This window comes from Acomys russatus, chromosome 4 (genome assembly GCF_903995435.1).
Source record: "Acomys russatus chromosome 4, mAcoRus1.1, whole genome shotgun sequence".
NCBI classification, from domain to species: Eukaryota; Metazoa; Chordata; class Mammalia; order Rodentia; family Muridae; genus Acomys; species Acomys russatus.
In genome coordinates, this window is record NC_067140.1 from 23,630,835 (window position 1) to 23,644,786 (window position 13,952).

Genomic DNA, 13,952 nt, shown 5'->3' on the forward strand with positions numbered 1-13,952 from the left:
TAAAATGGAGGCCTGTGTTCCTACTTAGTATCTCAGTTAGGAAAAGCCTAGAGTCTTCCAGTTCAGGGGCTTCAAGGAACGTTTGTGCATATAATTTAAATCTTGTTTTTTGGGGTTTGTTGATTCTTTACTGTTGATGTTGTGTATTGCCTGATGCTAATAAGGTCTCCAGTGCCATGTCTGATAATAAAATGTTTTTTTCATTTTGTTTTTGTTTTTGTTTTTTTTCTCTTCTCCCTGCTGCTGACAGCTAATTGAAGTTCTTCTGTTTTCTTCTGCAACATGGTAGTTGTATCCAGAGAAAAATGTGTCTTTAGAAAGATTCCTTTTGCAGGAGAAGGGAGTGAATAAGTGAATACAATGTAACGCTGTGGTTTTAGGGGTGGACTTGAAGCATGCTAAGGAGCAGCTGCATCAGTGGTGTTGGGAGGGAGGCGCTGCAGCAGGACATGATGGGGGGGACTGCAGTGTCTAGGCATTGTCTGCTATTCCTGGGTGTTTTAACCATAAAACTTCTAGCAGACAGGAAACCAGGTGGCTGCTGCATTTCTGTGTGTCTTCGACCACATTTCAAAATTAAGTTCCCAGGTTTGACTTAAAATTTTCACGCCTTCAATGGCAATTACGTCATTCATTTAAAAAAAAAAAAAAGCCCATAGAGAAAATAAAACAACAACAACAGAACCTACAAAATAGCTAACGAAGAACAGCAGAGCCCTTAATTGTTGCTCGTTACTCTATAGTGGGTTACTTCAGGTAGACAGGATGTAGGACATTGGACGTGTCCTTTGTTTTTTCACTGCGTCATCACATGAGGGGAAATTGCAGCTGTATTTGTAGTTGTTACCGTGTGTCTGTTCTTAAATGCTGTATCTGCCGCTTTCTGAGGCCGTCATCCAGGTGAAGTGTGACAGCCCCTTTCTTAACCCAAGCCTCAATTTCCTTTCTCAGGTGCTGGAGAGTCTGGCAAAAGCACCATTGTGAAGCAGATGAGGATCCTGCATGTTAATGGGTTTAACGGAGAGTAAGTGTCAAATCCATGCTGGGCACTGAGCAGGAGCCCTAGGAGATGGCAGGACATTTGAAGGAGTGTGTATACTAACCTCTAGGAAGCACAGCTGCTAATTGCCACTAATTTTTTTTCTAATTTGCATATTAGACAGCCCAGGAAAGAGCTGATGGGTGCATCCCCCCCCCACCCTCTTCTCAACCTTCAGTGCAACAAATAGGAATAGCAGTAAAAGCACTGGTCCACCTACAGCGGCCCCTCGCGCTGGAAAATGGTGCCTGGTTGCAGAGGACAGTGAACAGCACTTGGCCGGGTGACAGCGTCTCTGAGGCCAGGTCCTCTGCCGCAGCCTCGTCTGCTGCAGTGCGGCCCCAACATGGCCGACGACGGGCCTTGGCCACCCCGTGTCCCGCCAGAGCTGGCCAGCACGGGAGGACCCCACCCACCACCCTTCGGGTTTCCCTGGAGTGAACTGGTGTAGGGTTTTGTGCTATCGGGAAAACATCATTTCAGTTACATTTTCACTTAAAAGTTGGAATCTGTGGCCTGTGCCAACAAGCTTCAAGCTTCTGAGTCCCTCTCTGCTTTAGAATTAATGTGATAGGCAAATAATTGTTTCTCTAATTAAAAAAAAATCAATATTCCTATCTAAACAATTGAAAAGAAAGTGTGAAAATGATGGAAAGACAGAGTTAGCTACTTCTGGCCAATCCAGGGGGTGTTTTGTCTTTGAAATGACCTTCCTGGGTTTAAGACGATCCGGCAATACCACACTGCAGTGAGAATAGATTTTTCTTAAAAAAAAAAAAAAGAAAGAAAGAAAGAAAGAAAGATCCGTGGCAAATATGGAGTCCTGTTTCCCACGAAGAATTCAAACTGAGGAAACTATAAATTAGGGAATTTGCCTTTTCTCTTGCCCCGCATTATTCTCAGGGCTAATGTGAACCAGGCAAAGCTCACCGTACTTGGGCTGTGTTCTCACTGGTTAGCCTAGAAGCACTTACAGGCACTAGTTGGTAATTACTAGCTGGTTAGCAGTTCCTCCCTTCACCCTGATTCAGTGGGCAGTCTGTCCCTTGGTTGTATTTTAACTATCCCTGGGGAGAGGGACCCGTTTCTGTCCCGTACTGCCCAATAAGTGCTGGGGAAACAAGATTGAACAGCACTTTTAAGGCTGCCACAGGCAGTTCTTCATGGAAACTTCTAGAATTTGTTAGATTGACCAGGGGGAGTTAAAAAAAAAAAAAAAGAGATGACATCACCCATGAGAAGGGTTTGGGCTCATGCGCACCTTAAATTATAGCCCAAAATTCAAAGATACATGTGCAGAAGGGAGGGGGCTAGCTCACTGACTTTAGGATTCACTCAGTTCCTACTGTGTACCTATAAATCGTCCCGTCAGAAACCAACTCTGGAGTTCTTGATTCCTGATGTGCCTCTCCCCAAGCCTAAACAAAGAGATTGGCACCTGTCAGCAAACACCCTACCCCAGGTGTGAGGGATGCTTCAGTGTGAAGCTACCTAAGCAAAAATGAGCTGGCCATGCAGCAGCTAGACGTTGGCTAGCATTTTTAAAGACATCGGAGTCAGATGGAGGTGATGTCATCCTTGAAGCTTTATTACTTTACAAATTTCCCTAAAGTCTTACTTTAAAAAAAAAAACAAAAAACAAAAACAAAAACCAGTTCTCCCTCAGTGTTGATGCCGTGGAGGGTTCTAAACCAGAACTTCTTGTTTCTATTTTCTCCCTGAAAGAGGAAGAAACATTCCCAGTTTGCCTTCTTTGTGGGTCCCCGAGATGTTAAATTTAGCCCCGTGGAAGTGATACTCGGGGCCTCCGTGGGGGGCTGGATTCCTTATTTTGACCTGGTCCAACTAAGCCCTGAAGGTTCTCTCACTGTGGTGTTGCAGTAAATGTTGTTCCATCTGACAAGAAATTTCTGTATGGTGACCTGACCCTGGTCTCAGACCTGCTTTGTTCTTGGACTGAGCTGTTTAAAACATCCCTTAACTGTGGTCTGCCTACCACTACATTTTTCAAGAGTATAACATAATATTTATTTGACCTTCAGAAATACAGAGGGCAAATGTAGTTTATCATAACTCAGAGCTGACTTCCTCAAGTTTAATGGCCAGAAAAAAAAAATTAACACTGGTTGAGTTCATCGATCCCGAGGCTGAGTGTCCGTGTCCCACACGTGGCTCCCACCACTACAGAAAGGTTATTCATTTTGGCACCAGGAAGTCAGGAACAGGAATGTCCCATCAGTGCTTTTGTGGGCATGGAAAAGACACGGGGATGACTGACTGCCCTATTCTCAGGAGTTACATGAGAAGTCAGTGCCTCTGCTCCCTGGTGCATGTGCGTTTAGAGAAAGCAGAGGAAAATAATTATCTGTCCCTCCTGTCTCCAGCCTGAGTCTCCTGAGGGCCCTTCTAATGCAGCAAGGAAAGTATGGAGTCTCAGGAGGCATTTCCATTTAGCCAGAAAAGCGACCTAAGAATTAACCGGGAGGATGGTGCTCAGGGCAGTCGGGCTGCTCTGACCTGCCTGTGTAGAGGTACAGAGCCTGTATGTGGTTTGTATGTGTTACGGTACCTTGCAGATAGGTGAGCTTTCAATCTCTTTTTAAAAGGGGCGGCGAAGAGGACCCGCAGGCTGCAAGGAGCAACAGCGATGGGTAGGCACATTCAAAAACAGAAAACTCTTCTAACGAGCAAAACAAACATGAAGATCATAGTGGGGAAACTGAGGACACAGACTTGGGAACAAAATAGGAATCACCTCAGGGTCATCAGCCATCTTGGTGTGCATTTGCAAATGACCTGTAAACAAGTAAAGTGCAAAACAGAACTATTTTTGGCCCATAGGATAACTAGCTTCAGCTGGGGAAAAGGTAGCCATTTCAGCTTCTGATGAAAATTGAAGATTTTAAGAATTGATGATTTCCATATGGTTCTTAATTCCCCCAGCTCTCCACTTAAACCAACTACTGGTATTTCAGTACTAAATTCTGTCCACACAGTGTTCAGTCTGATTTTAAAATTTCAGACCTCTTTGGAAAAATAATTTATTTCCTCAATTAAAAATTAAAAGTATTGTTGCCTAATTTCCCTCGGGGTGGGGTGGGGAGCAAATATGCCTAATGCCACGGTATTCATGTGATGACAGGCCGTTAAAGGCTGTCTTGACACCACTGGCCTTAAAAATTATTTTTAAAATTTTAATGCAAGGCACTTTACATTAGCCAACGAGCAACAGCATTTGTGATGGCACCCCACTCGTTACCATTGTTTATTATTTTTGCTTTCTCATCCCCACAACCATCTCATGCCTGTACGCACACGCACACGCATGCCAGGCACCTACCCAGCTCCATTCGCGCTCACTCAGCATGCAGGATGGAGGGGCTGTTTCTCATGTCAATTCATAGAGCAGCTTCTAGCCCAGGGCATCAAAAAAGAAACGGCTTCTGAGACCGGGCACGGGAGGGTCAAAGGTTATGGGGGCTGGGGACAAAGTGACTGACACATGTTTGTTCATCTGTTTCTTTTAGAATATATTCCCCCTACTAGATGATGGCTACAGTCCTCCATCTTCTTCGCTATGTCCTACCCCAGTTATCCCAACTTGCATGCTGGAATTGCCCGGTCTTAGGAAACTACTAATAAGAATACTATTCTGTTGTCTGGGGCGGGTGGGAGGCGGGGTGGGTCCCTACCTATTACCTAACCTTTAGACGTAACTGAAAACAGAAAGATGGAATGAAATCCGTAATTGGCAACAGTGTAGTAGAACAGCAATCAGAAAAGGCATCGATATATTGATAATCTGCTGTACCAAAAGTTGGCGTCTGAGAAGTGTGGCAAGCCCCTACTGAGAGAGCCTGCTATGCTGTGTGTTGTGGTAAACCCTTTGACCCTACTAATACCTTTTACCTGCACGCCTTTCTTCCTATGACTCTACAAGTAAAAATAAGTATTAACATTCCTGATAAATAAAAATTCTCTGCATGTCTCAGCAATCCCTGTATCTTGCGTCTGTCTTCTGTCTGCTCTCTTGTCTGTCTTTCCCCCACAAGCACAAAGTTAGGGTAGAGGTGGAGGATGGGGACCACACAGCCTTCCCCTACCACTCAACAGGAGAAGGGGGCAGGACCTACTAAAACTGCTAACCCCACTAACCTGCCTTGCGCTTCTTCGGGGTGGGGGAGGGGGTGGGATAGGGGTGGGGGAGCAGCACCCTATAGATACCTCCAGCCCCAACTTTCTAGTCAGTTAGAATCCCAGAACTGGCACGCGTCTTGCCTCTGTTAAGTAGTTTAGAGACATCTAAGGAATTGTCTCTGAATTTCACAATCAACGTTAAATTCATTAAGCGGCATTACAAATAAGGGTAAACCTGCCAGCCCCGTATGATGGCTCCATCCACGCAGTAATCTCTTCAATGGAGAGGGTTTGTTTTAGTACTACATACCCGAATTAGATTTTAGGTTTTCTATTTTAGCTGTTTTATACTGGATACACTCCCACACCTATTCACATACGTAGATGAATACTGAACACGTTCTCAGAATATCTGTATTTTAAGACTGGAAGCTTTCCAATTATGCTACTACTACTTAGAACAAAACAGCAAGCTGGATGAGGAGTCTTCCCAGGGAAAATGCTTCCTTCTACCTGTATGTCAATTGGAGTAGTTAATACCCAGGTGTCCTCATTTTTCTGTTGTGGGACCTTAAAACCAGACATCTGGGGCTCAGTACCAATGGCAGGGAGTAGACTTGTCCCAGGGCAGGAGTGGGGAGGTTCCTCTCTGAACTCTATGCTGGAGTGTTGAGGGCATCAAACACACGGGGCTCTTAGTTTGCCATCTGCATAGCTTAGTCCAGGGCCTCAACACTAAGTGGGAGGAGATCCATGGCTTCAGAACTGAGCTTTAGTGTGCGCCGCCCCTCCCCCCACCTAACAAAATCAGCCCCCCTGAGGGGTGGGGACACCCTGTCTCTAAATACTGACTGGGTGATAGAGCTTTAAAGAGTCTGAGGGCCCCAGGCAGCTTTTAGGCGTCTACAGCACCCACATCCTGAGTGTTTGCCCCTACCCCCAACCCTAGACTGCCCCTCCTGCCTTCAGTGGCCATGGGGCCTTGGGGTTTCCTCTTGCCTCCTTTTCCTGTTCAGGTAGTGGGTTTGATTTAATTGCAAATGTGGAGAGAGGCAGCTTGCTCTCTTCGTGTGGGGGTGAGGCTTTGATTCTCCCACTGTCATGGCCCTGTGAGAATCCTGGTACCTTAACCCTCAGCCCCTCCCTCCTATTGAGGAGAGCATCTCCAACCTCTAGACCTTGCAGGCCCTCACCTACTGTGGAAGAGCAGTGTCTAGGGGCCACCTAAGAGATGGACCCCAAGAAAAGTATATAGTGAAATCATTCAGGACACAGGGCCCACTCCCCAGATACACAAGCGTGCATGGAAATATAGCCCTATTCAAATATCAGCTGTTAGAACTCTTTGGGTATGTATTGGTGGGCATGTATCTGACCTCAGTATCCCCACTTTATTGTCAGGCATGTACATGACCCCCAGACCCCACCTCATTGGCAGGTATACACATGACCTCCAGGCCCCCACCTCATTGGCAGGTATGCACATGACTTCCAACCGCCCCCCCCCACCTCATTGGCAGGTATGCACATGACCCCCAGACCCCACCTCATTGGCAGGTATACACATGACCTCCAGGCCCCCACCTCATTGGCAGGTATGCACATGACCCCTAGGCCCCCACCTCATCGACAGGTATGCACATGACCTCCAGGCCCCCACTCCATTGGTGGCTATCTACATGACCCCTGCGCCCCACCCCATTGGTGGACATGATATGACCCTTATACCCCAACTCCATTGGTCGGTGTGCACATGATATTCAGGCCTCACCCTGTTGGCAGGCATGCATATGACCCCCCAGGTCCCCACCTTGCTGGTGGGTATGCACACGACGCCCCCTAGACCTCCCTATTCCATTGATGGGTGTGCACATGACCCCCCCAGGCCCCACTTTGCTGGCGGGTATGCACATGACCCCCCCTAGACCTGCCTATTCCATTGATGGGTGTGCACATGACCCCCCAGGCCCCTACCTTGCTGGCGGGTATGCACATGACCCCCCTAGACCTCCCGTTCCATTGATGGGTATGCACATGACCCCCAGATAGTCAGCTGAGGCCCACCTGCCACCCCTCCTGGCTGTAGTAGCCACCGGTCCCATCTTAGATATTTAACTAATTTTCTATTTTGTTCCATGGGAAGCGGGGTGACTTAGCTTTCTCCATCTTGTGAGTTTAATCGTAACTGTCACCAAAAGCACCTCTGTCCTATCTTTGTCAACACCACCCACAGTCCTCTGCCTCAGTTTCTCCAGCAGTAAGATAGAGCCTGTTCCTCTCCATGTCCTGTTCTGTGATACCAGGCCTCACCCTGCAAGTGCTATGCACGCTGGTCCTCTGAACATTCAGAAGATGAGGCTTGACTAGCCAGGATGAAATCTGCTCCAAGCAAGGGGGGCTTTGCTGGTCCCCTAAAGACAAGCTCATGAGTCCCCTCTGGCTGTGCCTGGCATATTGGCTGCCTTCTAAAAGACAGTGTTTGGCTCACCGTAACCTCCATAAGTTAGCATTCTGCCTGGGGTACACCACTCACCCCCTTAACCAGAGGCTGTGGGATCAGTGACTGACTACATACAAACCATTCCAAGAAGACCACATAAGTTATCCCATAGGCTGGTTAAAATAAGCCAGGGAAAACCCAGCCAGCCCCTCCTCCAGTATACATGAGCCTTATACCCACAGATCAATAATAAGGGGGGGACCAGGATGCCTGTCAAAACTGGGGGCTGGTGTGTATCAGCGCAACTAAGCCAAAGTGCTGTGAGCCACGGGATCCTGTGACAGATGCGCACAGCTATTTAAATAAATAATAGACCTACAAATAAATATATGGGAATGAAAAGCCCTGACATCTATAATAATCCATTGTCCCCTCTGGTCCCCCCCCCCTCCACCTACTGAATCCTAAGTGCGCCATGCCCTAACCCACCTCCACACTACCCTCAGTATCTAACCAAGTAGGAGCCATTCAGGAAGCGTGTGGATGTGGTTGGGGAGCAGGGGGACCAGGTGCAATTTCTGGTACAGTTGATCAAGATCTCGATGCCACTTCACACTACCCTGCCCTTCTCAGGCTTGTCCTCGGGACATGCCTGGGAAATTATAGTTTATTGTTACGTGGGTGCCTCTAATCACTACATATCTGAGCCCACAATTCCTCGGAGAACAGAATACTATACTTTTTAGTTGCTGTGTCTCAATGGAGGTGACGCCCTGATGGACAGGATGCAATATGATTTTCTTTTTTCTTTTCAATCCCACTGTAGTGAGAAGGCCACCAAAGTGCAGGACATCAAAAACAACCTGAAGGAGGCCATTGAAGTATGTGCCTAGCCCCTTGCTCTATCTTTTAGCCACCCCCTCTTCCCGTGGTGCTGCCCCCTGACCGCTCTGCTAAACCGTTTTCAGACCATCGTGGCCGCCATGAGCAACCTGGTGCCCCCTGTGGAGCTGGCCAACCCTGAGAACCAGTTCAGAGTGGACTACATTCTGAGCGTGATGAACGTGCCGAACTTTGATTTCCCACCTGTAAGCCCCACCCCACCCCTGGTTTCCCCTGTTCCTCCCACCTAAGCAGTAGCAAGGCCAAGTGGGAACATGAGGCCAAGACTGACCAGACACATACCTGCCATGTGAGTGCATAAGCTAATTCTAAGCATATGCTTAAAACTAAAAGATGATAAAGACACAATTAGGGCTTTGTCCAAAATGAATGAGCAAAGTTTTGTCAGGTTTTCTAGACTTCAGCTTAACTGCACCCCAAGTAAACACTGCACTCCAGCACTGACACCCTCAACTTACCAGATGGTGATTTTTATGGGAGTCAAGTCCTGACCTAAGGCATGCTTACTTACCACCCCCCCACACACACACGAGGAGAGACAAAACCATGTTATACATGGCTTGCAAGTCCTAATGGTCCAGTTAATGCAGCCCAGTACAGATGTGTACCTTCCAAGGCTCAGATACGAACACAAATTACAAAATGGAACATTACAAGAAATAAAATTGTCCTCTTCGGCCCTTTGCCTGGGAGTTTGACCCTCTTGACAAGGGTCTCTTGCCTTCCTAAAAGCTATTTTTAGAGTGGGTGGAACTGTCCCATGGCAAACATGTACATTTTAACCCTCCATGGGGAAAAAGATTTTAAGGCCGGAGAAGAAGAGACTTGTCTATAGTAATGTTATTGCTGCCTCTTGTTAGGCTTTTGTGGAGATTTGTGTAGTAAATGGGTTTTTGGCTACAAACTTATGAAGGAAATTAGTATAGGCAGGTAATTAAAAAAAAAAAAAAAAAAGCTGTTGATTTAAAAAAAAAAATGAAGTGGGAAACACAGCTCTGACTCCCATGACTGCGTGTTTCAAATAGGAGACAAAATGGCAGCCTACCCAAAATGCATCTGATGCCATTGACACCTGGTACTCTGCTATCTGCACAATATTCCTAGCCTTGGCCTATGTTCCTAACACGAGACAATGCATATTCTTCCTACATAAATAATTCTCGGGAAGAAAGTTTACCCAATTGTTTATTTGCCCTGCCCCTACAGAGACAATAGAGGCAGCACCCAACACAGTGAGTGCTCCAAAGATGAAAGCATGCTAATTAATGACATAGATTTCTGGACATCTCACAGGACTACAGGTTCTTTCTGAACACTGATTCATGAAGGGGCTCACACTTGGACTCACGTAGTGAACTATGGCCTTAGAGTTCTCGGGGCGGGGTTCCCGCTGGTCTGCGCACATCTTTCAACCAACGTTCTTTCCTGGGTTCTCTTTCAGGAATTCTATGAGCATGCCAAGGCACTGTGGGAGGATGAGGGAGTGCGTGCCTGCTATGAGCGCTCCAATGAGTACCAGCTGATTGACTGTGCCCAGTAGTAAGTAGCTGCTGGCACCCTCGCTCCCTCTCTCTCTTCCCTTCCCCCTCCCTCCCTACACAAACACACACGCACACACACACGACACAAGCATAGAGGCAGGAAAGCTACAAAACCCACCAGCAGTCAGAGAGCTGTAGTCTGATTCATTTGTTCTATAAAGCCCTTAATTGCACTTTATAGCACACTGATATCGTTTTACACAAACAATTAATAACCGTAGAGCAAGGCAATAGTTACATGTAATAAAGTGGTGTGTGTGTGTGGTGACCTTAGTGGCTGGTCACTCATGGAAGTGACCTAAGCCTTTAGGGGCATGCACAACACAGCAAGCACATAGTGGCCCTTCATACAATGCACACCGGGACGTTTTTCTTTGCCAATGCCTGATAAGGCATCTCGGCTTCATGACAAGACATGGGGATCCTTTCCTTAGCCCGATCTCCCACGGAGACTTCCTTTGGTTACTTTCAGTGTTGCTACATATATAGTCACGCCATGGTTTAATATATGTTCTTTCAAGGAACTGAAAAGCAGTCCCCACAGCCCCCCTCCTCCTCCAGCAAAGTTCCTGATTTCTCTCAAAAGTTTGTACTAAAAGCTGGAAACACTAATTATAGAAACACAAAACAAATGGAAATCCTGGAATTGTTTGTGGCTTGTATTTTGGATCCAGTTCAGGAGTTAAGTGCACATACAAGATGAAGAGGCTCAGTCGCCCCCCTGGGGAATTCCTGGGGGCAGTTTCTTTAGCGCTGACCTGGCCAGGTTCTTTGGGATCACACCACTTTAAATGCAGTAAATGCAATGTTGTAGAATGCAGTACAGTACGCCCCTGAAAACTGTGCCGCGTGCACCAACTGTACGAAGTTTTAAGGAGAGAGAGGACAACTTTACAGTTGTTTGAGCCATCTCCACAGCAGGGCTGCACTGGGGCCCGCCCGTTTGCTTAACTGCCTTTATGTCCGACAGCAGGCACTGGGCCTGGGCTGGTTCCTTAAGCTGCCAGGTTTGTGTTTGTTGAGCTGTAGTTTGGCTGGCCCCACTCCAGATGTCTTCTCACAAGATTTGGTGCTAAGGATCTATTTATAGAATTGTGGTTCTGTTGCCATGGCAACATGCTGGAGGCCAGGGTGGCTGGGGAGCTATTTCTGGGCCTGTGCTGTAACGTAAGATTGATTGGGCCAGTCAGTGCGTCCTCTAGGCCAGACTATCGGAACTGGTAAAAAGGAAGGGGAAGGCAAAACACACACACACACACACACACACACACACACACAAACTTTGAGGCTTTCTTTAAATAGAGTCTGCTCCTTTGTGATTTTTCTCTTCTGATTAGTCTACTTTAAAACAGTTTCCAACCCAGACCTCTGCATCCCCTTCTCTCCCCCCCCCCAAAAAAAACCCTCCAAGCTAGTATTAATATTACTTTTTCTCATTGCATTACCCAGTTTTGCAAAGGCAAAAGTTAATTTTCCTAACTGTTTATAGTCAAGCAGCACCAACCAAATAGGTTTCTTTCCTTTTCTCTTTTAACTAGAAGTTTGTTATCTGGAATTTTCTATTTAACAGACCCACTAGATAGGAAGGGAACTCTGTGTTTGGTTCCTGCTCAGCATGATGAGAGCAAGAAGGGCCCCTTTGTGCCTGCAGCTTTTGTTGCCTAGGTTCTCATTAATCAATGAGATTATTCCAGAGTGGATAGGGAGGGCCAGTTCCGGTTTGTCCTGGAACAGAGGACCCTTAAGCCCCACCACCACCTTACTATCTGTTGTTTTTCTGTGTCTCCCATAATGCTTTGTGGGGGACACACTTGGTGCACACACTGACCACCGTGTTTCCTCTCCTTCCAAGCTTCCTGGACAAGATTGATGTGATCAAGCAGGCCGACTACGTGCCAAGTGACCAGGTATGCGTGGGTCTCTGGCCTCAAGGCTATGGCTCCGTGTTGCTGGTTCTCCTCAGGGCCATTAGAATGAGAACCACTGACACCCTCCCCTCCCCCTGCCCCCTTCTTTGTTTTAGGACCTGCTTCGCTGCCGCGTCCTGACTTCTGGGATCTTTGAGACCAAGTTCCAGGTGGACAAAGTCAACTTCCAGTAAGTGAACCCCTATCGGGCCTAACGGCATGGCCTGTGGAGCGGTGGGCCCAGGGTAAGCCAGTGTTTTCCCTTTCCCAGCATGTTCGATGTGGGCGGCCAGCGCGATGAACGCCGCAAGTGGATCCAGTGCTTCAATGATGTGACTGCCATCATCTTCGTGGTGGCCAGCAGCAGCTACAACATGGTCATTCGGGAGGACAACCAGACCAACCGCCTGCAGGAGGCTCTGAACCTCTTCAAGAGCATCTGGAACAACAGGTGTGTGCACGGGGTCTCCCACCGGTTCGCCCCGCCCTGCAGGAGGTCTGCAGGCTTGGGCTCCCTCAGGCTGTAGCTCTCACCCTGCCCCTCTATCCTCAGATGGCTGCGCACCATCTCTGTGATCCTCTTCCTCAACAAGCAAGACCTGCTTGCTGAGAAGGTCCTCGCTGGGAAATCGAAGATCGAGGACTACTTTCCAGAGTTCGCTCGCTACACCACTCCTGAGGATGGTATGTTGCTCTCTGCGTTGGTTTGGTCAGGTGGTTTTTGGGCAAAAGGTATGGCTAAGAGTCCATACCAGCTTCCACTACAGGGGAAGGCAGAAACACTTTCCTCGTTTTCATATGCAGAAATCAAAGAGTTTGGGGAATGCTAGGCTACAATGGTGTCAGGCTAGTTCTTCAAAGCCAATGAGCATAATTAATAATTATGGTTTTTTTTTTTTTTTTTTTTTTGCAGCGACTCCCGAGCCCGGAGAGGACCCACGCGTGACCCGGGCCAAGTACTTCATTCGCGATGAGTTTCTGGTGAGTAAGGCTTGTCCGTCTGTGGTCTCCTACTTTTTCCGCATCGGTGACTGGTCCTCGGTGGTAGGGGGCGGAGTTCCTGGAGAGGGTTGCTGACGGCCTCTCTTCTGCCCACAGAGAATCAGCACTGCTAGTGGAGATGGGCGCCACTACTGCTACCCTCACTTTACCTGCGCCGTGGACACTGAGAACATCCGCCGTGTCTTCAACGACTGCCGTGACATCATCCAGCGCATGCACCTCCGTCAGTACGAGCTGCTCTAAGAAGGGAACACCCAAATTTAATTCAGCCTTAAGCACAATTAAAGAGTGAAACGTAATTGTACAAGCAGTCGATCACCCACCATAGGGCATGATTGACAACGCAACCTTCCCTCTTTCTCCCCCCGAGTGATTCTGAAAACCCCCACTTCCCTCCAGCTTGCTTAGATGTTCCAAATTTAGTAAGCTTAAGGCGGCCTACAAGAGAAAAGAAAAAGAAAAAGGCCACAAAAGTTCCCTCTCACTTTCAGTAAATAAATAAAAGCAGCAACAAACAGAAATAAAAGAAATGAAATAAATGAAATACAAAATGAAATAAATATTGTGTTGTGCAGCATTAAAAAATCAAAATAAAAATTAAATGTGAGCAAAGCATGTTGTCACTTTGATTTGCGACCAGTGGGTCCCAGTGTCCACGGGTGGGACTTGGTCTATGCACCAGTTGGGTCCCCAAGATGAAGGACAGGTCCCAGGGCTGTAGGCAGAGTGATGTGTTGCCGCTGAATACTGGGCAGAACCTAATCTTTGGCACACCAAAGCTTCAACCCCTTGCCCTTCCCCCAGGCAGACATTGCTAGCTACCCTTTGACCAACTGCTTCCCCACCTGAGACTAGCAGCCTACTTCTGGGAGTAGTGGGGTCCCCTGCTGGGGGTCTACAGGCAGAGTTTACTCTGGGTGGGGGAGACGGGGGTTGGAAAACATTGCTACTTCATTCCATGCCAAGATGAATCCGGTGCAGAT

The 13,952-nt window shown here is 47.5% G+C and overlaps 1 protein-coding gene across 5 annotated transcripts in view; it reads left to right on the plus strand.

Annotated features, from left to right (window-relative positions):
* LOC127187772 (guanine nucleotide-binding protein G(s) subunit alpha) overlaps positions 1-13,581 on the plus strand; it is a 62,661-nt gene extending 49,080 nt beyond the window's left edge. For 2 of the 5 annotated variants that reach the window (XM_051143911.1, XM_051143908.1), the window contains exons 2-12: positions 952-1,024; positions 3,646-3,690; positions 8,443-8,497; positions 8,585-8,704; positions 9,961-10,058; positions 11,913-11,967; positions 12,084-12,157; positions 12,239-12,418; positions 12,521-12,651; positions 12,881-12,948; positions 13,066-13,581. In XM_051143911.1, coding sequence (XP_050999868.1) covers positions 952-1,024; positions 3,646-3,690; positions 8,443-8,497; positions 8,585-8,704; positions 9,961-10,058; positions 11,913-11,967; positions 12,084-12,157; positions 12,239-12,418; positions 12,521-12,651; positions 12,881-12,948; positions 13,066-13,212 — 1,046 coding nt within the window. In that variant the 3' untranslated portion in view covers positions 13,213-13,581. Of the gene's footprint in view, positions 1-951; positions 1,025-3,645; positions 3,691-8,438; positions 8,498-8,584; positions 8,705-9,960; positions 10,059-11,912; positions 11,968-12,083; positions 12,158-12,238; positions 12,419-12,520; positions 12,652-12,880; positions 12,949-13,065 lie in introns of all 5 variants that reach the window. The other 3 variants (XM_051143907.1, XM_051143909.1, XM_051143910.1) reach the window with 3 other exon arrangements.
* The last annotated feature ends 371 nt before the right edge of the window (positions 13,582-13,952 follow it).